Here is a 21,771-nt window from a genome sequence, read left to right as displayed (position 1 = left end):
ACCCCTCCTGCCCCCTAGTACCCCAGGCCCTGTCCTCCTACTATCAACATCACTAGTGGTAAAACCACCATAAGAAATTTTAACTGGGGTGGCACAATTCTTATCATGTGATTGAAAAAAATGTCACATGGTCTAAAAATTATTTTTTAGACCATCATTATATCATTTTTTAACAGTCGTGCGATGGCCATGTTAACATTCTTTTCCCAGAATTTGTATAAACAATGACACTATCAAGGCAACAGGGTCGGAAAACTCATGAGAAGTATTTAACCTCAATCACGTGATAAGAATTGTGCCTCCAGCGGTTCAAATTCCCAACGGTGGTTTTTCCACACTGGTGATTTTGATAGTATCCCCCAACTAGATGGCAACACTTTGATAATGTATCTGATTCATACTTTCAGAAAGGCCGGGTAAGAGTACCTCAAGGTGACTCTAGAAATGAACTGCACATGGAGCTAGAGGGTTTTTTTGAGGTCTGGCTAAGGCCCCATCCACTCTGACATGGGTAAATTTGAAAACGCATCGTTTTTTACCTGGAGAGGCCAACTGTCTGTCTGTTTGGTTACCAAAAACGGTACTTTTCAAAAACGCTCTCAAAGGGGGTAAATTCAAGAACGCCTGCTTGGTGGTGTAGTGTGGACAGCGAAACCAGGACTTTTTGAAAACGCTGACGTCAAAAAAGACGTGTGTTCTCTGTCAAAACAAAAAGGTTTCATAAGCTTAACAATAGCTCGGTGCATGCATTGTAACTCAACCTGCGATGGAGCATATCACTTTCAAATTTACCCGGGTTAATGTGGACGGAAAACATTTTACACTGCATTTTTATATTTCTCCAGGTTAATGTGGATGGGGCCAAAGATGAGTTTTTTCATCAAGTAGGTGAATCCATGTTATTGTTGGCACTGCAAGAAGACTAGGCTCCAGAGAAAGGTTTCCTTAGGGACCTTGACCATGCAAGTATGACTAGCCAGTAAATCAATCAAAAGTGAACTAAGGTAGAGGACAAATATTTTCCTTCTTGATGACTGAAGTACACAGTAACATGGGCCCAGCAACTGGGGCCCAGTGGTTTAAAGGGTGGATAACGCTATCCACCAGATAAATCACTATCCAGTGGATAAGTGTTTACAAAACATACTGCACTATCCACCATATATATATTTATCCGGTGGATATCGTTATCCACCTTTTGAAAAACTGGGGCCAGCATGGGAACTGAGGTGTGACTGGTTGCCCTGTGACATGCGTGATTGTTAAATAACTAGTCTGTCTCATTCCTATTGATCCCTCCTTGGTGCGCAGCATGCATGAAGTTGAGACTGTTGCACTGTCTGGCAATATCGTGCCAAATCATTAAACCCTGTGTTCCTAGCTGTTTCATAAGGCTGTTTGACTCTTGATTTTGCCCCACTTAGCTATAGCTTTAGCCTATTTTGTTTTTTCCATTTACTGCAATTCAAACATTTTAAAGTTGAGCTAGCTTAGCAAACCAGTCGTCCAGACAATTTGTTTTCAATAATTATGCAACAACTTGTCAGACTTAGTGAGTTTTTATTTTATTATTTTTTTGTATAACAAAACTTAAAAAATTTAGCAAGATTCCATTAATAGCTTTACGAATCCACATAATTTCGTTAATACAGTATGTGATGATGGGTGTCTATCGAGCCTTAATTCTGATTAAAATTTACAAATATGTCTTTTCTTTTTTCATAGATAAACAAATTCAATATTTAAAACATATATTATGTACATCATGTACAATGTTGTGCCATTTTATTTCTGGGGCAACCTAACTGTTTGACTTCTTGCACTAAATTTTAAGAGATGTTTCATTATGTAAAGCATTCACATACAGTATTGTTGTAAGCTATAAACAAGTGATTCCTCGTGGAGATAGGAATCAGACATTTCCTCAATAGTTTGTGAGAACCTAAATTTTGTATGTCTAGCATGGTTTTTCTACTTCTAAGTTGCATATCTGTCATTTATGCATTTTTCAGCCTGTTATTGTCAGAAGTGTTTTTAATTAATTAAATACAAGTGTGTTTGTCTAAATATATATCTTATTAAATGTTGTTCGGTTTATTAACAATTGTCTACTTATTTCCTGGATTGCATCATACTAGACTATATATCTTGAAATGTTAAACTATGAACCAACAAACAAATGAGATGTTACTGAAAAAACTATCAAATAAGAACTAATTACGCATTCTAATTATGCAAACTCTGAGGAAGGCAACAGAGAGTTGTTGAATTTAATTTAGTTTTTTATATAACATCATGTTAACTTATTTAGATTTTTTAGATCAGTTTCATAAACACTGATCGTCCAAACAACACATAAACAAATAAGACATAAATTTATATTTAGGTCAATCATCGCTATCGCTATCACCACCACCATCACCATATAAAAACGCTTCCCAATCGTCTATTTCAGGAGGACTTTCTTTAGCTTTTTTCTCCTCTTTTTCTTTTTCTTCTTCTTCTACTTCTATTTCGTCTTCACTCAAAGGGTCATCCAGTTCATGTCCTAATGCTTTCTTTGCATCAAGTCTTTTCTTGATGACTTCTAGTCTTTGTTTAATAGATGCATAATCAAAGGTACCCATATTTTCATGAAAAGGATCCTACAAGCAAATTGACATCATGTTAACCAGGCTTCATTTAAAGAGCCCCAAAATCCACTGTTTACAAATTCTCTTGGGTTGGGAGAATTTATCAAAAGTTCAAAGCCATTTCCCTTTAATGATCACCTTTAGTTATAATTATTATAACCTTTTCCCTTGATGAAGTATTGAAATGTATTGAGGAGAAATTTGATGATGGTCATTTTTGGGACTTAACAGACCTGTAAAAATGTTGAACACTTCAACCTGTACCAATATGACAGGTGTAACGTGAAATGAATGTATAATTTTACCAAGGTTGCTGCTGCATATTGCAAGTGGTGCACTTATCCCGGGGGGAACCCAAAAAAGTTTTGTATGGGCAGGCTCCACCCCGAGCTCTCACCCCTTACCTTTTATATACCATTTTGCCAGAAATTGTACCCCTTTCGTATACTTTTACATATATGAAAAAAGGTACCCCTTTCATATACTTGAATGTCATGGTATAGACTTAGAACATGACATTTTCTTGTCATTTTCAAGTAGCGCTTAAAAAATTGAAATAACATAGCCATAAATTCCATCTGTTCGAAATATTTTAATTAAGGGCCCTTTCAGAAACCTAAATGACAGATTTCCATACCCTTTTGTATACCTAAACTTGTGAAATCCCTACCCTTCTATATACCTGAAGCCTGAAAAAGGTTCCCCTTTTGGGCGGAGCCTCCCCATATAGGCCATTTCTAGGGAGTAGCCCCCCCCCCCCCCCCCGGACACTAACAGTGACTAGACTGTTAATAGCTGGTACCCAGTCAGATTGCTCCATGATCAGATTGCTCCAAGTCAAATCGCTCCATCAAAAAGTGACTTCACTCCGAGCAAAACAAAGAAACAAGCGGGCTACGCACGAAAATACCGGTATCTTGTTCTTTAATCCACGAGTGCATTTAATCCATGCTGCACATGAACAAGCCTCATCCTTTATCCAAGAGTCCAAACAACCACGTAACTAAACTTCTTGGTTAGAGCGATTTCTTTTTTTTGGTTATCTAGAGCAATATGGATTGGAGCCATCTGACTATGAAGTGATCTTACAGACTGCAATTCCAATAGCTTTAGAATCACCACGAAAAAGACAAATAAACCAAGGATTTACAAATAAAGCCATGCAAGTCCGGGGGGAACTCCTATATGAAATGGACGGGGATGCTTGTCGGAAATTTTGAAAAGAACCCCTAAAAGATACCAAAAAATAAAACTAAGAATAGAGTTTATATTTCTATATTTCTTCGTGTGTAACCCTAAACAAGACCATTATGGCTAAAAATGTTGGTCTTTTGCCTGGAACACCCTAAGCGAGACCAAATATCTGAAATTTGCACCCCTAATGGTGGATTTCCACTGACGAATAATTTTTAACGTGCGTGAAATAAGACAATGTATGGACTTGCGTAACGTTTACGCAAGCCGTTCATACATTGTCTCTAATTGTTCACGCCGTAACGCGTCGTGGAATCCACCATAAGCGAGACAACGAGCATCCCCGTCACTTTCATAATTAATTATGCGAGTTCCCCCCCCCCCTGCATGCAAGGCCCACATGATATTCTTTAATTTATAAATCCTTGCACCTGAAGACCACTTTTTCCCTGTTGTTTCATGCCCAGCATCCCCAAGCTAGTGCCATTGTAGAACTTAAACATATTATTTCCCTACCGACATTGGTTTTCCAGATGAATTCATATTCTCGTTGACAACTGACCAGTAACTGTCATAAAACTCAAGGAATAACTTCTCCATTCTTTTTCTGAAATAGTGATTGGATTAAAAAATTAATACATCAGTAAAAATAACTTACCGGTAACTTTATTTAAATTGCATCAGTGACACAGAAAATGAAAAACGGTCATCAGAGTAGACTATTATTTGTACAAGCAGACATTTTAAAGGTGCTGTGCACGGTGGTGTGCTATCAACCAATCAGTAGAAAGGGTAAATAAATCAAATAATAAATGACTCTGGCTGTATTTCTTGTTCAACAATGAGTTTTGATCAAACATATAATAAGATTGGCTAAAGCCCGGGCCAAACGAGGATAAGAGTTGAGGAGAGTTGACTCTAATGAGAGTTTTTCGTCAACTCTCATCAACTGTCAACAACTCTGGTCAAGCGAGAACAAGAGTCCGTCCAACTCTCTCGACTCTCAAGAAAATTTTGAGCATGTTCAAAGTTGATGAGAGCGCATGAAATTTTTTGGGGGTGGGGGGTGGGAGTCTCAAAAGCCAAAATTTTTGAAGGAAAGTATGAAGCTAAAATGGAATTTCAGAGGGGTAGGGTGGGGGGAGTTCTAAGCAAAAACCTTCTACAGGAGAGGTACGGATATTAACATTTTGATTAAAAAAAAAACACTCAACCACAGTTTTACAAATACATTAAAACTTAACATAAGTAAGATAGAAAAAAAGGAACACTAAAGTTAAAATTACAAAATGAACCAATCACAAGTACATATTACATGAGAGCTGAATGACATCTCTGTTTTCCTTCCAACATATCACAAACAGCAACTCTGAGGTTTTCATGTCTTATGCATTCATTGTATCTTTTGCAGTCATCTTTGCGACTTTCCTGTTGATCAAATATAATTTTCCAGCAAATTAAAAATATTCACATAATTTTAAATCTTTTTAAGTATTAGCCTGGAAAAAGGGGGTGTACACATACACATGCTGCAATTTGTACCCTACAGTATATTATAAGTACTTTGGTAGCTTTTCTCTGCATGCAATGCATATGTATATGATACTGGTAAAGCTATCCTCTATATGCCTGCGCACCTATCACATACAAGCCAAACCCCAGAGTACAAAAATCTGGAAACGTCTAGAAATCTTTGCATTGTAAGAATGTCCCTTTCGACAATGTCTGAATACTCTCCAAAATCACCCGCCACAGTAGGTATTTTCTGGGAGATTTGGTGCTCTAACCTAGAGACCAGGAGATTTGATGAAAAATTTGGGGACTCCCGGGAAAATGGGGAGAGTTGGCAGGTATGCTATAAATGCTAGATAACATTTTTCTCTTCTCCCAGCTTTAAAAGTAAGGCAATGCTGCTGAAATGATCACTGCTACATTCAAAACAGCGACAGTATTGAGGAAATTCTGAGGATAATGAAACTAAAAATAGAACCAAAACCAAAATGTAGATCATTTTGGCAGCAGTGTGTTTTTAGTGGGATTTTTACCAACCTTTACCCGTTCATATCCTGGTTCATTGTGATAAGGTTTTTCATTTAGTAGAGACTGGATCGAGATGAGCAGACTTGAGAGGGTCTGGGCAGGACTCCATGCAGGTCCAGACCATGTCCTGATAACAAATGAAGACGGTTTTAACGAATCATATCCAACTCATGTTTTAATGACTTAACACAGTGACTGGTACTCGGGTTCTTGGGTAAAACAATTTACTCTCAAAAGACTAAAAGTGCCTTCCACATCCCAGGGGGGGGGGGGGAAGGGAGTACTCTGCAAATTTTAAGCTGGGCTGTGCCGCTGGGACTTTGGCACCCTTAACCTATACTAGACCATGTTCAGCTGCATTTTAGACCCTGTTCTTGACTAACCAAGGAAAATCCCCTTCTTACAGTGTTCTCCTTATCAGGCGGTAACCGGTAAAATTTACCGCTTGTAACACGACTCTTTACCGCCTAGAATCGCTAAGATATCTTGTAAATTCAACAGGTAAATAACAAAGTAACACCACTTGTTTCACCTTCGTAGTCATGATCGAAAATATAGAATAACACATTGAAAATAAACAGCGACAAATGCAATATTTATTTACGAATTTGTGCCAGTATTCAATATTCTTTATTTCCTTTCGCTTTCCGAATCTCTGAGGGCTGGTATCGAAGAAAGAGCAAGTTTTGCTGGTCTTTCTCACTTGGCGGCAAGTGCACATCTGTTGTTGCACAGTTTCCACGATCAATTCCACATTGAAGCGGCAGCAATCCTTGCTGTCCTTTCACTTTGTCAATTGAAAATAAAAACAATCACAAAGGCAAAGAGGTAAAAATAATTTCAGAAGTGATAAATATTACTTACATATAATAGTTCAGTTTTCAAAAACATGCAAAATGCAGATAACAGTTGATTGCTTAGTTGACCGTAGCTGACGCGTGGTGAAGGCAAAGGCAGCTTTCGATGTCAAATTCTTCTCATAAGTTCGTAAGTATTTAAAACAAAACCCAGACGACAGGTTAAAAGAAGCACTCAGAATACAACTTTGTAACAACGCCGTCGTGAATGCTGAGTATTCGAAGCAAAGAAAAAAAGAACTGCAGCAATTCGTAGCAAAGAGGAAACAGGACCGCCGAACGGCTGGGATTTACGGGAATAATTTCTTTAATTACCGGTTTAAAAAGTTTTCTTACCTGCTGTGCTGAAAACTAGGGAGAACACTGTTCTTATCCTAAAGCTATTTATCAACTCTATCTTTGTTACTAAGTATTACCAGGGATCAGTAAAGTTGCCATACTGCCTGCCGTACTGATTTTTTAAAAAGGTAATCTGCCAGGAAACTTTGTCTAGACTAAATTCTTCACGCAACTGATTAGTTTCAAGCATAATGATACCCTATTCTAGACCAAAACTCTCTGATTTCTATACCCTATCCCAGACTGGCTGTAAATTAAACCCCTTTACATTTACATGGTGTAGCTCACATCTAGGACAGGGGTGGATCCAGGATTTTTGTTAGGAGGGAGTGCACCCCTAAAGTATGGCATAACTGATTTTTTTGCAGAATACCAGTTGTACATAACTATAACACCACAGGTAATCTCAGGGTGGGTCCACACCCCCTACACACTTCTCCTAGATCTGCCCCTGTGGAAGTATCTTTTTACCCTGATTCTCCATCCAGGAGTATGAATTTACACGTACTAGGTAAGGTATGTGTAAATAAAATGCTGGGGAGTAGCCCTGTGATGAAGAAGCATTCCATGCAGGGGAGAGTAGAAATACCCAATGTCACTTTATGGTACAAAATTAACTGTAATCTCAGTTAAGGATGCAGCAGCCTTGTGGGCACTTGCCTTGAATGTGCTCTTTACTTAACCTTAAAAATTAGAACCAGAACAACATTAGATAGTAACCTGAATATTTAAACAGCTTACCCTAGAATACTAAGGCAAACTTTGCCATCTTTGTACAGATTGGGATTGAATCTGACTCTTCCATTTCCTGTTGTCATAAAAATGACTTTTGGAGGCTTGATTGGGTACTCAGGAGTAAAACAGATCAAAAAATAAAAAAATCCACCCTCATATGGTGTGCCACGTGGACCGATGACCAATGCATGAACCTGAAAATTAACATATACACAATAACAATTATAATTATTTAACATTTATTTTATCATTCTAAATAATACACTTGAAAACCCACTCAGTATTCCAACTGGCTAAAATAAAGTGCAGCTTTCACCAACCCAAGTGCTGAAAAGTGTAATACTTCGGTCTGTCAACCCTCCAAGTTAAGATCATTTTTAGCCATCATGACAACTAAAATTTTGGAGCTGGCAACTAAATTGGAACCAAAGTCCCCAGCCTGGGGACTTAAATTGCGAAGACTAATTGGAAGCATGAGCTTAATTTTGCAACTAAAATTTTTCACTGGCAACGAAACTTTAGCAGTTGGTGCCAAAACAGCCACTAAGGAAAAAAAATAAACTTGGAGGGTTGTCTGTGTTAAGTTAAAGTTAAGTTAACAAACCTTTGAAATGTCATTTTCATCTGCTGCTATATACAAGCCTGGTGGTGGTTCTTTATACATACTTGTTATATCCCTAGTCACACAAAATAAACAATAATCATGTACAGTATTTGTCAAAAAAGGTTTCATGTGCAACTTATTTTTAGAAAATATTCACATGTTCCCCACTTGATGTCAACTGGACTCCTTTAGGGTAAGAGGGCTTCAGAGGAGTCAAATAGTCACATGCTCACCACCTCTTTCAGTGCCGTAGCAGGGTTTAAAGATGAATTCCAGTCCGTACTGCGCAATCTCGGCTGCAATGTTTATGTGAGCCCACCATGAAGGAATCAGTTACAAGCAAAACTAAAAATTCCGCGACAAACTTACCTTTTTCTTCATAATTAACGCCAGATATCCTTGCAGAACAAATAATAATGAGTAGAAGAACCTTGACGCTATTTCAAACCGAAGTTTCAGCTCATCGGAAATTCTTGAACGAAACGAGCTGTAATGGCGGACTAAAAAACTTCATGTATGCTATCACCGAAGTGTAAGGTTTCAACGAATTCAAAACAAAAACGAAAACAAACCCCGAGTCTGCGCAGTACGGACTGGAAATCAGCTTTAATGTATTGGGGGGGGGGGGGAGATTTTTGAATCTGGGGTCTCTAAAATAACATTTCAAGTCTTCTGAGAGCATTTTTCCAGTGATTTTAACCAGCTAAAATCATTAATGTTTCCTTAATGTTGTACTCTCCTTAAGCTTATTCAGTTTTGAATATATATTTTTTTTTGGGGGGGGGGGGCTCTCCATGCTCATCACTATCTTCTGTTGTGAAATTCAGTTTGACGGTAGTTGAAAAATGTTAGTGAAAAATCAAGAAAATACATAGGAAAAGTGGACATGCACATAGATTTCGGCTGATCTGATAAAAGAAAGCTTCAGTTTCCACTGTCTTCGAAAATATATCGACATAATAATGTTCCTGGTTTTGAAATTACATCAGTAATGCAAACTAAAACGACTGAAAGTAGTTAATCTAGGAAAAGGCCTGCAGGAGAGCTTTTCCTTTATGGACATAAGTTTAGGGAGGTGGAGGTGGAGGGGGGGGGGGGGTTGAGATAAACCCACAGTTCACAAGTTGACGTTAAGCAGGGAACAAATGAATATGTGCATGGTGTAAGAACCTGTGAACTTCACCTGAGTGACGTAAAACAAAGAACGTCCAAGACAACAAAGAACCTCAAGACAATAGAGCAGGAAAACAAAAGCTCCAAAGCAAAGAAAAATTTCACAGGTTCTTACACTGTGGTAAACCCAAATATGTCAACAGCCCCTTAGATGATCCTCCCTTTCTTTCACTCTTCTCTAAATCAAGTGAGTCCCCCCCCCCCCAAAAAAAAAAAAAAAAAAAAAATTCCTCTGACCTTTCCCGAAACCCAGCCTGTAAACTGACAGCAGCCTAACTAACGCGGGTGGAAAACTGTCAAGTCTGCAAAATACTACATGAATGTATTTTTATAGAGCTTCCCCTGCTAGGAAAGCTCGCATCTTGCAAAACCAGAGGGAGTAAAAGGAAGCTTTAAAGTCAAGAATGACTGCCAAAGCACCAAACAGCGACGTAGTCTGATCCATGGGCTCCTGTCTGATCTTACTGATATTATTTCTTACGCTTGTAAAATGACAAGCTGGTACTAGATGCAAATTAGAAAGTGTGAAAGATCATCAGAGGATAGGAGTTTCAGCCGAAGGCTTCTGCTTCTTGTAGTTTATTACGAAACGAAAAATATCTCATACCTCTTGATTCTGAAAAGGCAAAGTGCTGAAAACGTTGCTGTAGGATGTTTCATAGCCTGCCATGGAGCTTTCAACCCGGAACTTGCTTCCGCCGCCATGTTGAAAGTGTACATTAATGACGTCATTTCATTTTTCGACGTAGAAAAGAAAGGAGCCTGGGAATGAGTCGTGTGATCGAGCACGAAAAACTTCGCGCGAAAAGTGCCTTCCTTGTGCTTGAACCCCTGTAGACTACGAGCAGTCCCTATTTTTTCGCAGAGTCTATCGAGCTTGAAGCGAATTTTTTTTCGAAGAGTCCGTCGAGCTTGAAGCGAAAAAAAATTCTCGCCTCGCCCCGCCTCCTCCCCCCGCGCGTAATTTTTTTCGCTTCAAGCTCGACGGACTCTTCGAAAAAAAAAATTCGCTTCAAGCTCGACGGACCCTGCGAAAAAATAGGGACTGCTCGTAGTCTAGAACCCCAGGGAGAAAGGGGCGTGGTAGAGGATAACAAAGGGAAGAATTGACAAAATGGTGCGGTGATTGAATTTTGACATAAAGTTTTGACGGGATTTCTTTGTGGTAGTTCTTTTTCAGTAACCTTTTCCGTTTATATTTTGAGGCATTTCAAAATAGGAAAGGATACTCAGCTAGCAGGAAAGTATGACTACGATTTCGCTCGTGCCTCATTGTTTCTAATTTCTTCAAGTCCTAACACAAGCAGAGTCAAGATAGGATCCTTTCTGTTCTTCTTAGTGATGGCAGAAGTACATGATCTTCTGGTGATGGTTAAAAAACAGAAAACAAATAAAACAAATAACTAAATGCAGATTACACTGTGCAACAGCTATTAAAATATGCTCCTTCTCGGAGAATCTAAAAGAAACAGAATCGCTCGGTTAAAATATACATCCCGAGAAACACGTCCTTTCTGATTTCAACGACAACCAGAGACCCTGAGGACGAGATTATACGAGCGATTAGAGTAGTCAGAACTTAAAAAAAATGATTTTATTAATTAAAGGAGTATTTTAATATCACGGTATTTTAAGTCATTTTTGTGATTAATTTTAAATTGAAGGAAACATCAAAATAGCAGTTCTCTATGCTAGAAAAACAACAACAGAGTAATGAAAACCCAAAAAATAAACAAGGTTGGTTTCGACTGACGAAGAATAAGACAAATTAAGAGCAACAAACTTGAAAAAAAATGTAATTTTTTCAAGATGCGTTGTCCGTGACGTAGGCACGTAGCTCCTTTACTACAAGACAAGACAACACTATCGTATGGAACAGTCGTTTGAAAGTCATTTTCTTTTTCTAATAAACAAATTGCTTTCTTATAATCTACAAATCAACAAAGTACAATGTCTAAGTAGAGGTGAGGATTTACATAAAATATACAATGATCTCAAAGATTACTTTTTGATATCATTAAAAGCAGCGTCGAACAAAAAAAAAAACCCCGGAAATTGATTGAAGATGTCGATATAAATTGCTTCTTCTGTCTCGCTGTGCTTTGAGGCTCACGAAGGCGTGAGGCTTTTGAGTTGATCAGACTAGCAGAGTGATGTTTTGTCTCTGAAATTGATTGGAAATGCAAATTGTAATAATCCGACAGCATATTCTGATGTATTTTGGAAATAAATAGAATCTCCGTTTGGGTAAAGACTTTTGAGATTTTCAGAGAAAACAAGATCTCGCTTGGTCAACTGAAGAATTACTCGGGTTTATACAGTTTTATTTGGTGCTCTGGTCAATTCTCAACTTACAAAGTAACTCGGTTTTTCCCGGAAAAGGCTTGCCAATTTTAATAGAAACATACATATTCAAGGAGGCTCCATGCAAATGAAACGATATTATCAAATGACTGAATTAGGACGGAAATTAAGAAAAGAGCCCATGATTAAACTATTTTAGGCAAGATCAACCTATTTCCGAAAAAAGCTACTAACGAACCTATGGCTCACCGCCTAGCGAACATTTTGACAAATAAATTATGCCTGCAATATTAATATGACAAATGGTCCGCAAAAGTCGTTTTCGCATTTGCGTTTTTAACGTCTAGATCAACAAAAATACCTGGCGGATAAAGGGTGTGAGTAAATATTACAGTGTGAAACAAAGCAGATAAGATTGGAGTTTCCATTCAAATAAAGATGCATTTTAATGATCTTTTGGAGAAAAACAGGTGATTACATACAAATGGAAAGAGAGAAAATCACGTCTGAAGTTACAGCGAAGAGCTTTTCGAGAAGTTCTTCAAAAGCGTGAACGTCCTTCACTTCTGAGAAAGCGGTTTGTAACACACCTTAAAAAATCTTCATTTCAGAAGTGATTGAAGGAGTGAGCGAGTGATTTGGGTGATAAACTGTTCAAAGCAGGTTTTAATTTAGAAAATTCAGTTCAGAATGTCTTTTCCTTCAAGCAAGACAGTTCTCGAATCCTCAGAGAACCGCAGTGCTACAAACGCTCCCGCCTTGTGGCTCGAAGACAACGATGTATCAAAAGGAGCAAAAATTACAGCCTATCTCGTCATCTTTCTGGCCTGTTTGCTCGGCAACTCTTTGCTGATCGCCGTCGTGTACAAGAACGCTAACCGACGAATGCGAACACCGAGCAATTACTTCATCGTCAACATGGCTTTTGCCGATATGTTCCTTGTTGCATACATGGTTCCCCAAAACATAGCTAACATCGCGAATGGGAATCACTGGCTTATCACTGGAGTAGCAGGCGAATTGTTTTGCCGGCTATTCTTCTTCATTAGTGAAATGTCAGTGCTGGTTTCCTCTGGAAGTTTATTTTTCATTGCTTTGGATCGATATTTTCTGGTGTTTCATCCATTAAAGAGAATGATCACACTCAGGATTGCTCGTCGCATAATTGCTGCGGTATGGATTTTTGCAATAATCTTTACCGCGCCACTATTTATCATGGGCAGTTTAATTCAACTACGCGCCGGATATCTAGCTTGTACTTTCAATTTTTCCATCATAGGTCTTGTAATCTCTTACTTCTTGTTTGGCTACATTCCCATCATATTAATACCACTCATCATCATTATCATTCTGTACATCGCCATTGGATTCAAAATCAAGCGAGCGACACCTCCCGGGAATCAACTACCATCTACTCAAGAACGACGCGAGCGAATGACCCACAAGGTGCTGACAATGCTTGTCGCTGTTGTGGTTGTGTTAATCGTGTTTCGTTTTCCATTACTCACTGGGTTGATAGCCTGTTTTACCGGTTTGACAGATCTTTGCCACAAAAGAAACTATATGTTCGTTGCGTGGTTTTTGACTTTTTCTGGCAGCGCAGTAAATCCCTTTATTTATTTTATCTTTAACGAGCAGTTTCGCCATGGAGCGAGAGTAGTCTTGGAAAGACTCGTCCCTGGCTGTTTTACAACTGCAAACGAAGTAGCTGCAATGCAATCTAGTGCTCACCAAATGCCGACCCACTCTGCACGGCAACTTGACGAAATTGTCCCTATGGATCAGTCAGAAATGCATTAAACTGCAAAGGACAAACGAAAGGAAGGACACTTTGGGTTAAAAGAATGGTTTAATATCTCTTTGGTGTTGAACTTTTTTAAATTTATTCACAACGACGGTGAAGACGGTTAATACGTTTTACCCCGTCTGCAGGCAGCGGGGAGAAAATCCCGCCGGGAACTTAACTGGGGATCGAAGGTGTACCGCTAAGAGAAATACTCTCGGGTATTTTCAGGCTGAGCAATTTTCGTATCAATTTTTAGTTTTATTTGGTAACAGTTTTAGAGTTTGCTGACTCATTATTGTGCTGATAGGCAAATCTTTATCAGTACATCTACCGGTGCGAATTACTCTCTCGATAGCTCAAACTATCGAGAGCTCCGGCATAAAAAAAGGTTACTGGAGTTTGTTTTTGTTAAACTACAAACCCAGTGATTGTTAATGCTGACCTTTTTCAAAATATATCTGCTTTTAATAATAATATTGCTCACTTATATAGCCTTTTAATCAAAAATGTCTAAAGTAGAAGAAAGGATGTACATAAATTACGACGATAATTAATAACAGTGTAGAACTTGGCACGAAATATTTTTTGTCGCAATATGTGAAAATTATAATACGTTGGAAATTCAATTAAACTGTAAAATGCATTTCTCTTGCTGTGCTTTGAGGTAAGAAAGCCTGAGATTTTTTAGTTGATCAGACAGGCAGGATGGTGCGAAAATGATTGGAAATGTAAATTTTAATAAATAATTAATTCTCGATTTTGAAAAATCCGCGTATTTTGTGACACTTGTATTTACCGATTTTTCCAAAATTTTGGAATATAAGTCACTTAATTTTCCAAAGTTTCATGAAAATCCGTATTTAACAACATTTTAAATTAGCGATTTTTTTGAAAAATCGCTCAATTTGTTAATTAACATTAAAGTGTCGCCAAATAAAAATTTCATGTAATAAGGTAGATTCTCTTTTTGGGTAACGACTTTCGTGATTCTCAGAAGGAATATGTTTTCGCTTGGTCAACAAATTTACTCAGGTTATTATGATTTTTTTTTGGCCTGGGCAATACGTAGCTTACCCGGTAGGCCTTTTTCTCTCTGTGTGTTGTCAATTTTTATAGAAATATACATATTAAGAACAGCTCCACAAAGGTGATAAGATCAAATATAATTTTGACGGAAATTAAGAAAGAAGCCCGTAATTAAACCATTCCAAGCAAAGTAAAGCTATTTTCGTAAACAGCTTCTAACGAACCTATAGCTAGCGAACATTTTAACAAATAAGTGACACCTGCAATATTAATATAACAAATGGTCCATGAAAGGCGTTTTCTTATTTGCGTTTTTAACGTTTAGATCAACAAACATACCTGGCGGATAAAGGGTTTGAGTAAATATTACCGTGCGAAACAAAGCAGATAAGTGTGGAGTTTCCATTTGAATAAAGACGCATTTTAATGATCTCTTGGAGAAAAACAGGTGATTACATACAAAAAGAGAGGAAATCACGTCTGAAGTTACAGCGAAGAGTATTTCGAGAAGTTCTTCAAAAGCGTGAACGTCCGACTTCACTTCTGAGAAAGCAGTTTGTAACACGACCTAAAAACTCTTCATTTCTGAAGTGATTGAAGAAGTGAGCGATGATTTGGGTGATAAACTGTTCAAAGCAGGTTTTAATTTAGAAAAATTCAGTTCAGAATGTCTTTTCCTTCAAGCAAGACAGTTCTCGAATCCTCAGAGAACCGCAGTAAACGCTCCCGCCTTGTGGTTCGAAAACAACGATGTATCAAAAAGAGCAAAAATTGCAGCCTGGGTCGGTGGGGAACGGCCGATAACAGAACGTTTTGTATAACCACGGAAAGCGCCTTCTTGAACTCTGCCGAAGCGCGGACCTCAGAATTCTCAATGGCAGAGTTACTGGTAATTCATTAGGAAGAGCCACGTTTCATGGTAGACGAAAACGGAACAAGTGTCGTCGATTATTCAATATGTCATTAAGACTTATTTCAACATGTAGCATATTTTATTGTAAAGAGATAGATTATGAAAGAGCCATCCTGTTTATCAGATTATAGCCCAGTATTGACTTGGCTGAATATTAACACGAATATTTCTAATCGGGATGCAATACCTGCAAATGATGCTTTGACGAGTTTATACCGAAACAATTCTGCTGGGAGCATGATTCCGCACAAAAATTCAAAGACGCACTACGGTCTCCGACTATGCAAACGTTAATTCGAGAGTATCTAAACGACAACGAATCAACCGCAGATGTTAACATCACCCTTAAAAAAGTAGAAAACATTTTCATTGCAACTGCAAAATGCTGCTTAAAGATAAAAACAATAAAAAATCATAAACGCGTCCAATCATCTTCAAACAAAAAATGGTATGATAAAGAATGTCGCTTTTTCCCGACCGCTGGTCCAGGGGGACGCGGGCTCTGGGAACGAGAATGTGTGCTATCACGAGTCATATGCGTACCAATGCGCATGCGTATTTGAATAGCTAATAAATTTCGATTTGTTTGTCCCACATGTTTTGTCGCACCAAGTTCAACATACTGCTGATCTTCGGCATGTTTTGTTAACTCTGGTTTTCCTTCAACACGCATAAATCTTTCGCCTTTTACTAAAGATTTCCGTGGAGGAGAACAACTGGATGAGTCTATAGACTAATTTTTCGTTGCCCTGCCTTTCGGCGGGGCTCCAAATAACTGAACAAGATTGAACACTTTAGGTATAGCAATAAATAAAACAGTAATTTTAAATGCACGGCTAGTACGACGACACTTTGTATTGAACAATTTAATTGGATTTGGCCGATATTTCGACTAGTCAACTAGTCTTCTACAGGGCCAGAGAGTTGTGCGGCCCTCTGCATTTATTCGTCCCAACTTGAATAGAAGTAGTTAGCGTAACTCCGATAAACTTTGTTAAACATTTTAAAAATAAAAATCAAAGTCTCTTCGAGATATCGACGTTTTTGCATGAAGTATGAGTCGAAGGTTTATCCTGTGCATTGTTCTTCGAACTTATCATTACAGTTTCTTTGTAGTTTAGTTTAACAATTTCCTATCTTCGCGGAGGAAATGCAGCCATATAATTTTGTCAAAAATGGCTCGTCCGCGCCGGGTATTTATACACATATTCCTTAACATTACACAAATAAACAGTGCAAGTTTCACCGAGATCTGACAATTCTATACTTTAAAATTGCAAGGACCTTTCGAGGCAGTCGATTACGGCAGCGAAATTAGCAAATGAAACAGCAAAATATGCGTTTGACGCTTTGTTTTTGCGACGCCATATTTGAATTGTTATAGGTAGACCGCTGTTCAATGTGTTCAAGGCCGTATCGTTACGATTGCGAAAAAGCACGAAAAAAATACGGATATTTCCGACTACTGTCGCAGAAAACATTGCGCATATATTAAATTGCGGCGTAAACAAATCGTTACACTCAAGCTGCGTTTTGTCTAGGCTCTGCGAGGGTCGGATATCAAGACCCAGGATTAAACAAAAGCCATATATACAGTGAATGCTTTCGAATTATATTTGAAGATGAAATACGAAAGAATTTTGCTGTCTTTAACTGAAATTCCACTCGAACTGCGTAGATACGATCGCATGTTGTAAAGCCGATTCATGCAACACTGCTGTCATTCCCTGTCAACGCGAGGTCACGTCCCTAACGACCTAGGCTGATGACGAAATAGAGTTGCGCTTGCATGTAGCGACCAAATTTGGCCTAATTTTTAACCGCTCCTAAGCTAAAAGAAGCCCCCATCTCTTGCATTTGTTTTAACTTCAATAATATCTTTGAAAAGAGCGAGTTTTTTGGTATGGTTTATTTTTGACGTTTGTAATTTTTAAACGATGTAAGTGCTAGTTATTATTTATTCGTGTTTTAGTTACGCAATCCATTGTTTGTGTAGCCTGCGTGGCCGGCGTCTGAAGGGGAGGGAGAAGGGAAGTTCGAGCGCGAAGCGCGATCGTTTGGGATCGCGGGGGTGGGGGGCAGGGGGAAAGGAGACGGCGTTACCCTTCCCAATCCCAAACGATCGCGCTTCGCGCTCGAACTTCCCTTCTCCCTCCCCTTCGAACGCCGGCCACGCAGGCTATTGTTTGTGCGACGCTTTTTATAGATCGCCTTTCAGACGCACGTGCGTTGAGATAAGAAAGCTGACATGTCACTTTTAAAATTGTTATATAACGTTTGTAAATGTGACAAGTCACGTTTTTTTCACGAGATCGCAAGTGATCACCCACAGCGGAAAGTAATCCCTTGAGAAATTAAAACAGTCCCTTGAGAAATTAAAAAAGTCCCTTGAGAGTTTACAAATATGTGGTTCCAAATTTTGTTCACATAACCCTTATTCTACGTTTTTAGCTTGTAAACAAGCAAAAACGTCGAAATAAACTTTGTTTTAAAAACATTTTTTAAAAATAAGCAAGAAGCTTTTGAGACTTATTTATCGAAAGACATAACTTGACTAACCAGTGAATTAATTTGACCATGATTGTCCTGTGATAAAACACAACGAGGAACTGAACAAAATCGCGAAGAAAGATGAAGAAAGTACCTAGGCACTAGGCCGAGGGTCCGATCAAGTGCTTAGGCAATCAAGAGACCGAACAAAAAATTGCTCGGTGTTAGAATACGTTGGTTAGCGTTGTTGTACACGACGGCGATCAGCAAAAAGTTGCCAAGCAAACAGGCTAGAAAGATAATAGTGAGGGAGTCAGGATGGGAGGCAGCGATTTTTGCTCCTTCATCTCGTTCCTAGGGTGTCTCTCGATAGAGACCCTAAGAACGAGGTTGATGCTCTTTTTGTTGCATCGTCCTCAACAAACCACAGAGCTAGGGCGTTCGTCGCACTGTGGTTCTCTTTGGATTCGAGAACTGTCTTGTTTGAAAGAAAAGGAATTCAAACTGAAGTTTTTAAATAACAAACTGATTTCAAGCAGTGTATCAGCCGAATTTTTCGCTCACTCCTTCACATAGGCGGCAGACTAGGAGGTTAGAGGAGCTGTAGCTCCCCCCAAACAAAATCCCCCCCCCCCCCCCCCTCGACATTTCAGTGCCTATTATCGCTAGCGCAGCATAAATTGGTTTGTACATGTCAAGAAACAAATCGTTTTATCAAGAGCGTTCTTTGGCGGGATAATATGGTGTAGGGCTTTCAGCGAAATTCATTTCCTCAAAACGCTACTAGGAGAGGTACGCAATCTGTAAAGATTGTATTTGACATTACCTGTGCAGTGGTGACTTCATAGCGTACATTGTCAGCCCCCCGACGTCTAAAGAACCGCCTAAGAAGCGGGTCGTCTGGTTATGCCTTGTATATATGCATTCTCACAAATCGATTACGGACAATCCGGACCAGAGTAGGGGGGATGCGCCCCCAGGGGGTATGCGCTCGGCTTGGAGTACGATGCCAGCCCCACATCCACACGTTTCAAAACGCTCCGCTGCTTCTGCTTTAATCGCTTTAGAAATGAAGATTTTATACGCCTTGTTCAGAGTACAAACCGCTTTCTCAGAAGTGAAGGACGTTAATGCTTTTTAAAAACTTCTCGAAATACACTTTTGGCTCGGCTTCAGACGTGATTTTCTCTCTTTTTGTATGTAATCACCTGTTTTTCTCCAAGAGATCATTAAAATGCATCTTTATTTGAATGGAAACTCCACACTTATCCGCTTTGTTTCACACAATAATATTTACTCAAACCCTTTTATGCAGGCGTGGTATGTTTGTTGATGCAAACCTTTTTGTCACTTGATAACTTTTAATAACCGCATTAAAAATACAAAACCGACTTTTTAGCACCACTTGTGATGGTAATATCGTACTCGTGTCAAAACGTTCGCTATCTAGTGGTTTGTTAGTAGCTGTTCACCGAAATAGCTTTACTTTGCTTAGAATGGTTTAATTACGGGCCCTTTCCTTAATTTCCGTCCAAAATTTATTTGATCTTATCGCATCATCTGGAGCTGTTCTTAAATATATATGTTTGTTTTGAAATTGACAAAAGAGAATAAAAAGACCTAGGTAAAGTTACTGGGTAAGTTGACCAGATGACCAAAAAAATTCGTATTAACCTGAATAAATTTCGAAAATTTGTTGACCAAACGAGATCTTATTTTCACCGAGAATCACGAAAGTCGTTACCCAAACAGAGAATCTCTTTATTTCCAAAATACACCAAGATATGCCATCGGATTATTAAAACTTTCATTTCCAATCAATTTCACCCCATCCTTCCTTTCTGATGCTTTCTTGCCTCAAAGCACAGTAAGACAAATGCAATTTCTAGTGAGTTATAGTAACTAAAATCTAATTTCCAACATATTATAATTTTCACAAATTGTGATATCAAAAGTAATCTTTGTGATCATTGTTATTTATGCAAATCTTGATTAATAGGCTATAAATGAGCAAAATCATTATAAAAAGCAGATCTACTTTAAAAAAATTTCGGCGTTAACGTTCGTTTGTAGTTTCATAAAAAAACAAATTCCGATAAGCTTTTGTGTGAGCTCAGAGATAGTTTGAGCTATCGAGAGAATTCATACAGGTACATGTACATAAAATTTTGCTTGTAAGCACAATAACGAGTAAGCAAACCCTAAACAGTTATCTGAAACTAAAAATTGATGAAAAAAAAATGGTCTGGAATAACGTATCGCACTTTCAACTTTTCACGGAACTTTCCCTGCGGCCAAAGTAAAACATAACTGTCTTCGCCAACATCATTACCATTAAAGTTGAACTATTCTTATTTTTCCAAAATGTCCTTCCTTTCGTTTGTCTTGCAGTTTAATTAATGTAATTCTGACTGATCCATGTGGACAATTTCGTCAAGTTGCCGTGCAGAGTGGGTCGGCATTTGGTGAACACTAGTTTGCATTGCAGCTACTTCATTTGAAGTTTTAAAACAACAAGGAATGAGTCTTTCTAAGACTACCCTCGCTCCATGGCGAAACTGCTCGTTAAAGATGAAATAAATAAAGGGATTTACTGCGCTGCTAGAAAAAGTCAAAAACCACGCAACGAACATATAGTCTGGTTTGCGGCAAAGATCTGTCAAACCGGTAAAACATGCCAACAGTCCAACGAGTAATGGAAAACGAAACACGATTAACACAACCACAACAGCGACAAGCATTGTAAGCACCTTGTGGGTCATTCGCTCGCGTCGTTCCTGAGTTGATGGCAGTTGATTTCCAGGAGGTGTCGCCCGCTTGATTTTGAATCCAATGGCGATGTACAGAATGATAATGATGATGAGTGGTATTAATATGATGGGGATAAAGCAAAACAAGTAATACGCGATGACAAGACCTATGATGGAAAAATTGAAAGTACAAACGAGATATCCAGTGCGAACTTCAATTAGACTGCCCATGATAAATAGTGGCGCGGTGAAGATTATTGCAAAAGTCCACACCGCAGCAATTATGCGACGGGCAGTCCTGAGTGTGATCATTCTTTTTAATGGATAAAACACCAGAAAATATCGATCTAAAGCAATGAAAAATAAACTTCCAGTGGAAACCAATATAGACATTTGACCAGCGAAGAAGAAAAGGCTGCAAAACACCTCGCCTGCTACTCCATTGATGAGCCATCGGTGGTCATACGCGGTGAGGATCATGTTTTGGGGAATCATGTACGCAACAAGGAACATATCGGCACAAGCCATGTTGACGATGAAATAATTGCTTGCTGTTCGCATTCGTTGGTTAGCGTTCTTGTACACGACGGCAATCAGCAAAGAGTTGCCGAGCAAACAGGCCAGAAAGATGATGAGATAGGCTGCAATTTTGGCTCCTTTTGATACATCGTTGTCTTCGAACCACAAGGCGGGAGCGTATGTAGCACTGCGGTTCTCTGCGGATTCGAGAACTGTCCTGTTTGAAGGAAAAGGCATTCTGAACTGAATTTTCTAGATTAAAAACTGCTTTGAAAAGTCAGTGGCGTGTATCACCCGAATTACGCTTTCACTTGGCTTCAATTCAGACGAATTTTGAGGATTTTTAGGGCGTGTACGAATCAAACCGCTTTTCAAAAATGAAGGAGTTTAACACTTTGGAATAACTTC

General features: G+C 38.7%; 3 protein-coding genes and 1 non-coding gene across 5 annotated transcripts; 2 read left to right on the top strand and 2 right to left on the bottom strand.

Moving 5' to 3' along the window:
• Positions 1 to 1,548: 1,548 nt before the first annotated feature.
• LOC144657374 (ubiquitin-conjugating enzyme E2 Z-like) lies at positions 1,549 to 10,296 on the bottom strand. Of its 2 annotated transcripts, none has more exons than XM_078517721.1 (7): positions 10,183 to 10,296; positions 8,403 to 8,475; positions 7,805 to 7,992; positions 5,877 to 5,994; positions 5,143 to 5,255; positions 4,344 to 4,434; positions 1,549 to 2,645 (listed from the first exon to the last, which is right to left on the bottom strand). In XM_078517721.1, the coding sequence occupies exons 1-7, from the start codon at positions 10,293 to 10,295 to the stop codon at positions 2,388 to 2,390; spliced, it is 954 nt and encodes a 317-aa protein (XP_078373847.1). In that variant the 5' UTR covers position 10,296; the 3' UTR covers positions 1,549 to 2,387. The 2 variants fall into 2 exon arrangements, with proteins under 2 accessions (XP_078373847.1, XP_078373848.1); XM_078517722.1 differs by having other exon boundaries at positions 5,883 to 5,994.
• Positions 10,297 to 12,246: 1,950 nt separating this feature from the next.
• Positions 12,247 to 17,001, top strand: LOC144657222 (neuropeptide SIFamide receptor-like). The gene has a single exon (XM_078517526.1). The coding sequence runs from the start codon at positions 12,570 to 12,572 to the stop codon at positions 13,677 to 13,679; it is 1,110 nt and encodes a 369-aa protein (XP_078373652.1). The 5' UTR covers positions 12,247 to 12,569; the 3' UTR covers positions 13,680 to 17,001.
• On the top strand, positions 16,251 to 16,371 carry LOC144659030 (U5 spliceosomal RNA). The gene has a single exon (XR_013571841.1). It is a non-coding gene; the product is annotated as a U5 spliceosomal RNA (small nuclear RNA).
• A 2,433-nt stretch (positions 17,002 to 19,434) lies between the features above and the next one.
• On the bottom strand, positions 19,435 to 21,771 carry LOC144657424 (neuropeptide receptor 22-like). Its single transcript, XM_078517770.1, has one exon. The coding sequence runs from the start codon at positions 21,598 to 21,600 to the stop codon at positions 20,491 to 20,493; it is 1,110 nt and encodes a 369-aa protein (XP_078373896.1). The 5' UTR covers positions 21,601 to 21,771; the 3' UTR covers positions 19,435 to 20,490.

The sequence above is a fragment of the Oculina patagonica genome, chromosome 6 (assembly GCF_052425735.1).
Source record: "Oculina patagonica isolate OP01 chromosome 6, crgOcupat, whole genome shotgun sequence".
Taxonomy (NCBI): domain Eukaryota; kingdom Metazoa; phylum Cnidaria; class Anthozoa; order Scleractinia; family Oculinidae; genus Oculina; species Oculina patagonica.
The sequence above is the reverse complement of the archived record's forward strand: the minus strand, read 5'-3'. Positions and strand labels throughout refer to the sequence as shown.

Bases quoted from the DNA above. Each gene is read 5' to 3' on its own strand.
- LOC144657374 (XM_078517721.1), bottom strand. From the start codon at position 10,295: ATGTACACTTTCAACATGGCGGCGGAAGCAAGTTCCGGGTTGAAAGCT. The intron at 8,476-10,182 runs GTATGAGATATT...TTGTGTGACTAG, and splicing joins TGCCTTTTCAGAATCAAGAG to GGATATAACAAGTATGTATA. The intron at 2,646-4,343 runs GTAGGGAAATAA...ATTTGCTTGTAG, and splicing joins CATCTGGAAAACCAATGTCG to GATCCTTTTCATGAAAATAT.
- LOC144657222 (XM_078517526.1), top strand. From the start codon at position 12,570: ATGTCTTTTCCTTCAAGCAAGACAGTTCTCGAATCCTCAGAGAACCGC.
- LOC144657424 (XM_078517770.1), bottom strand. From the start codon at position 21,600: ATGCCTTTTCCTTCAAACAGGACAGTTCTCGAATCCGCAGAGAACCGC.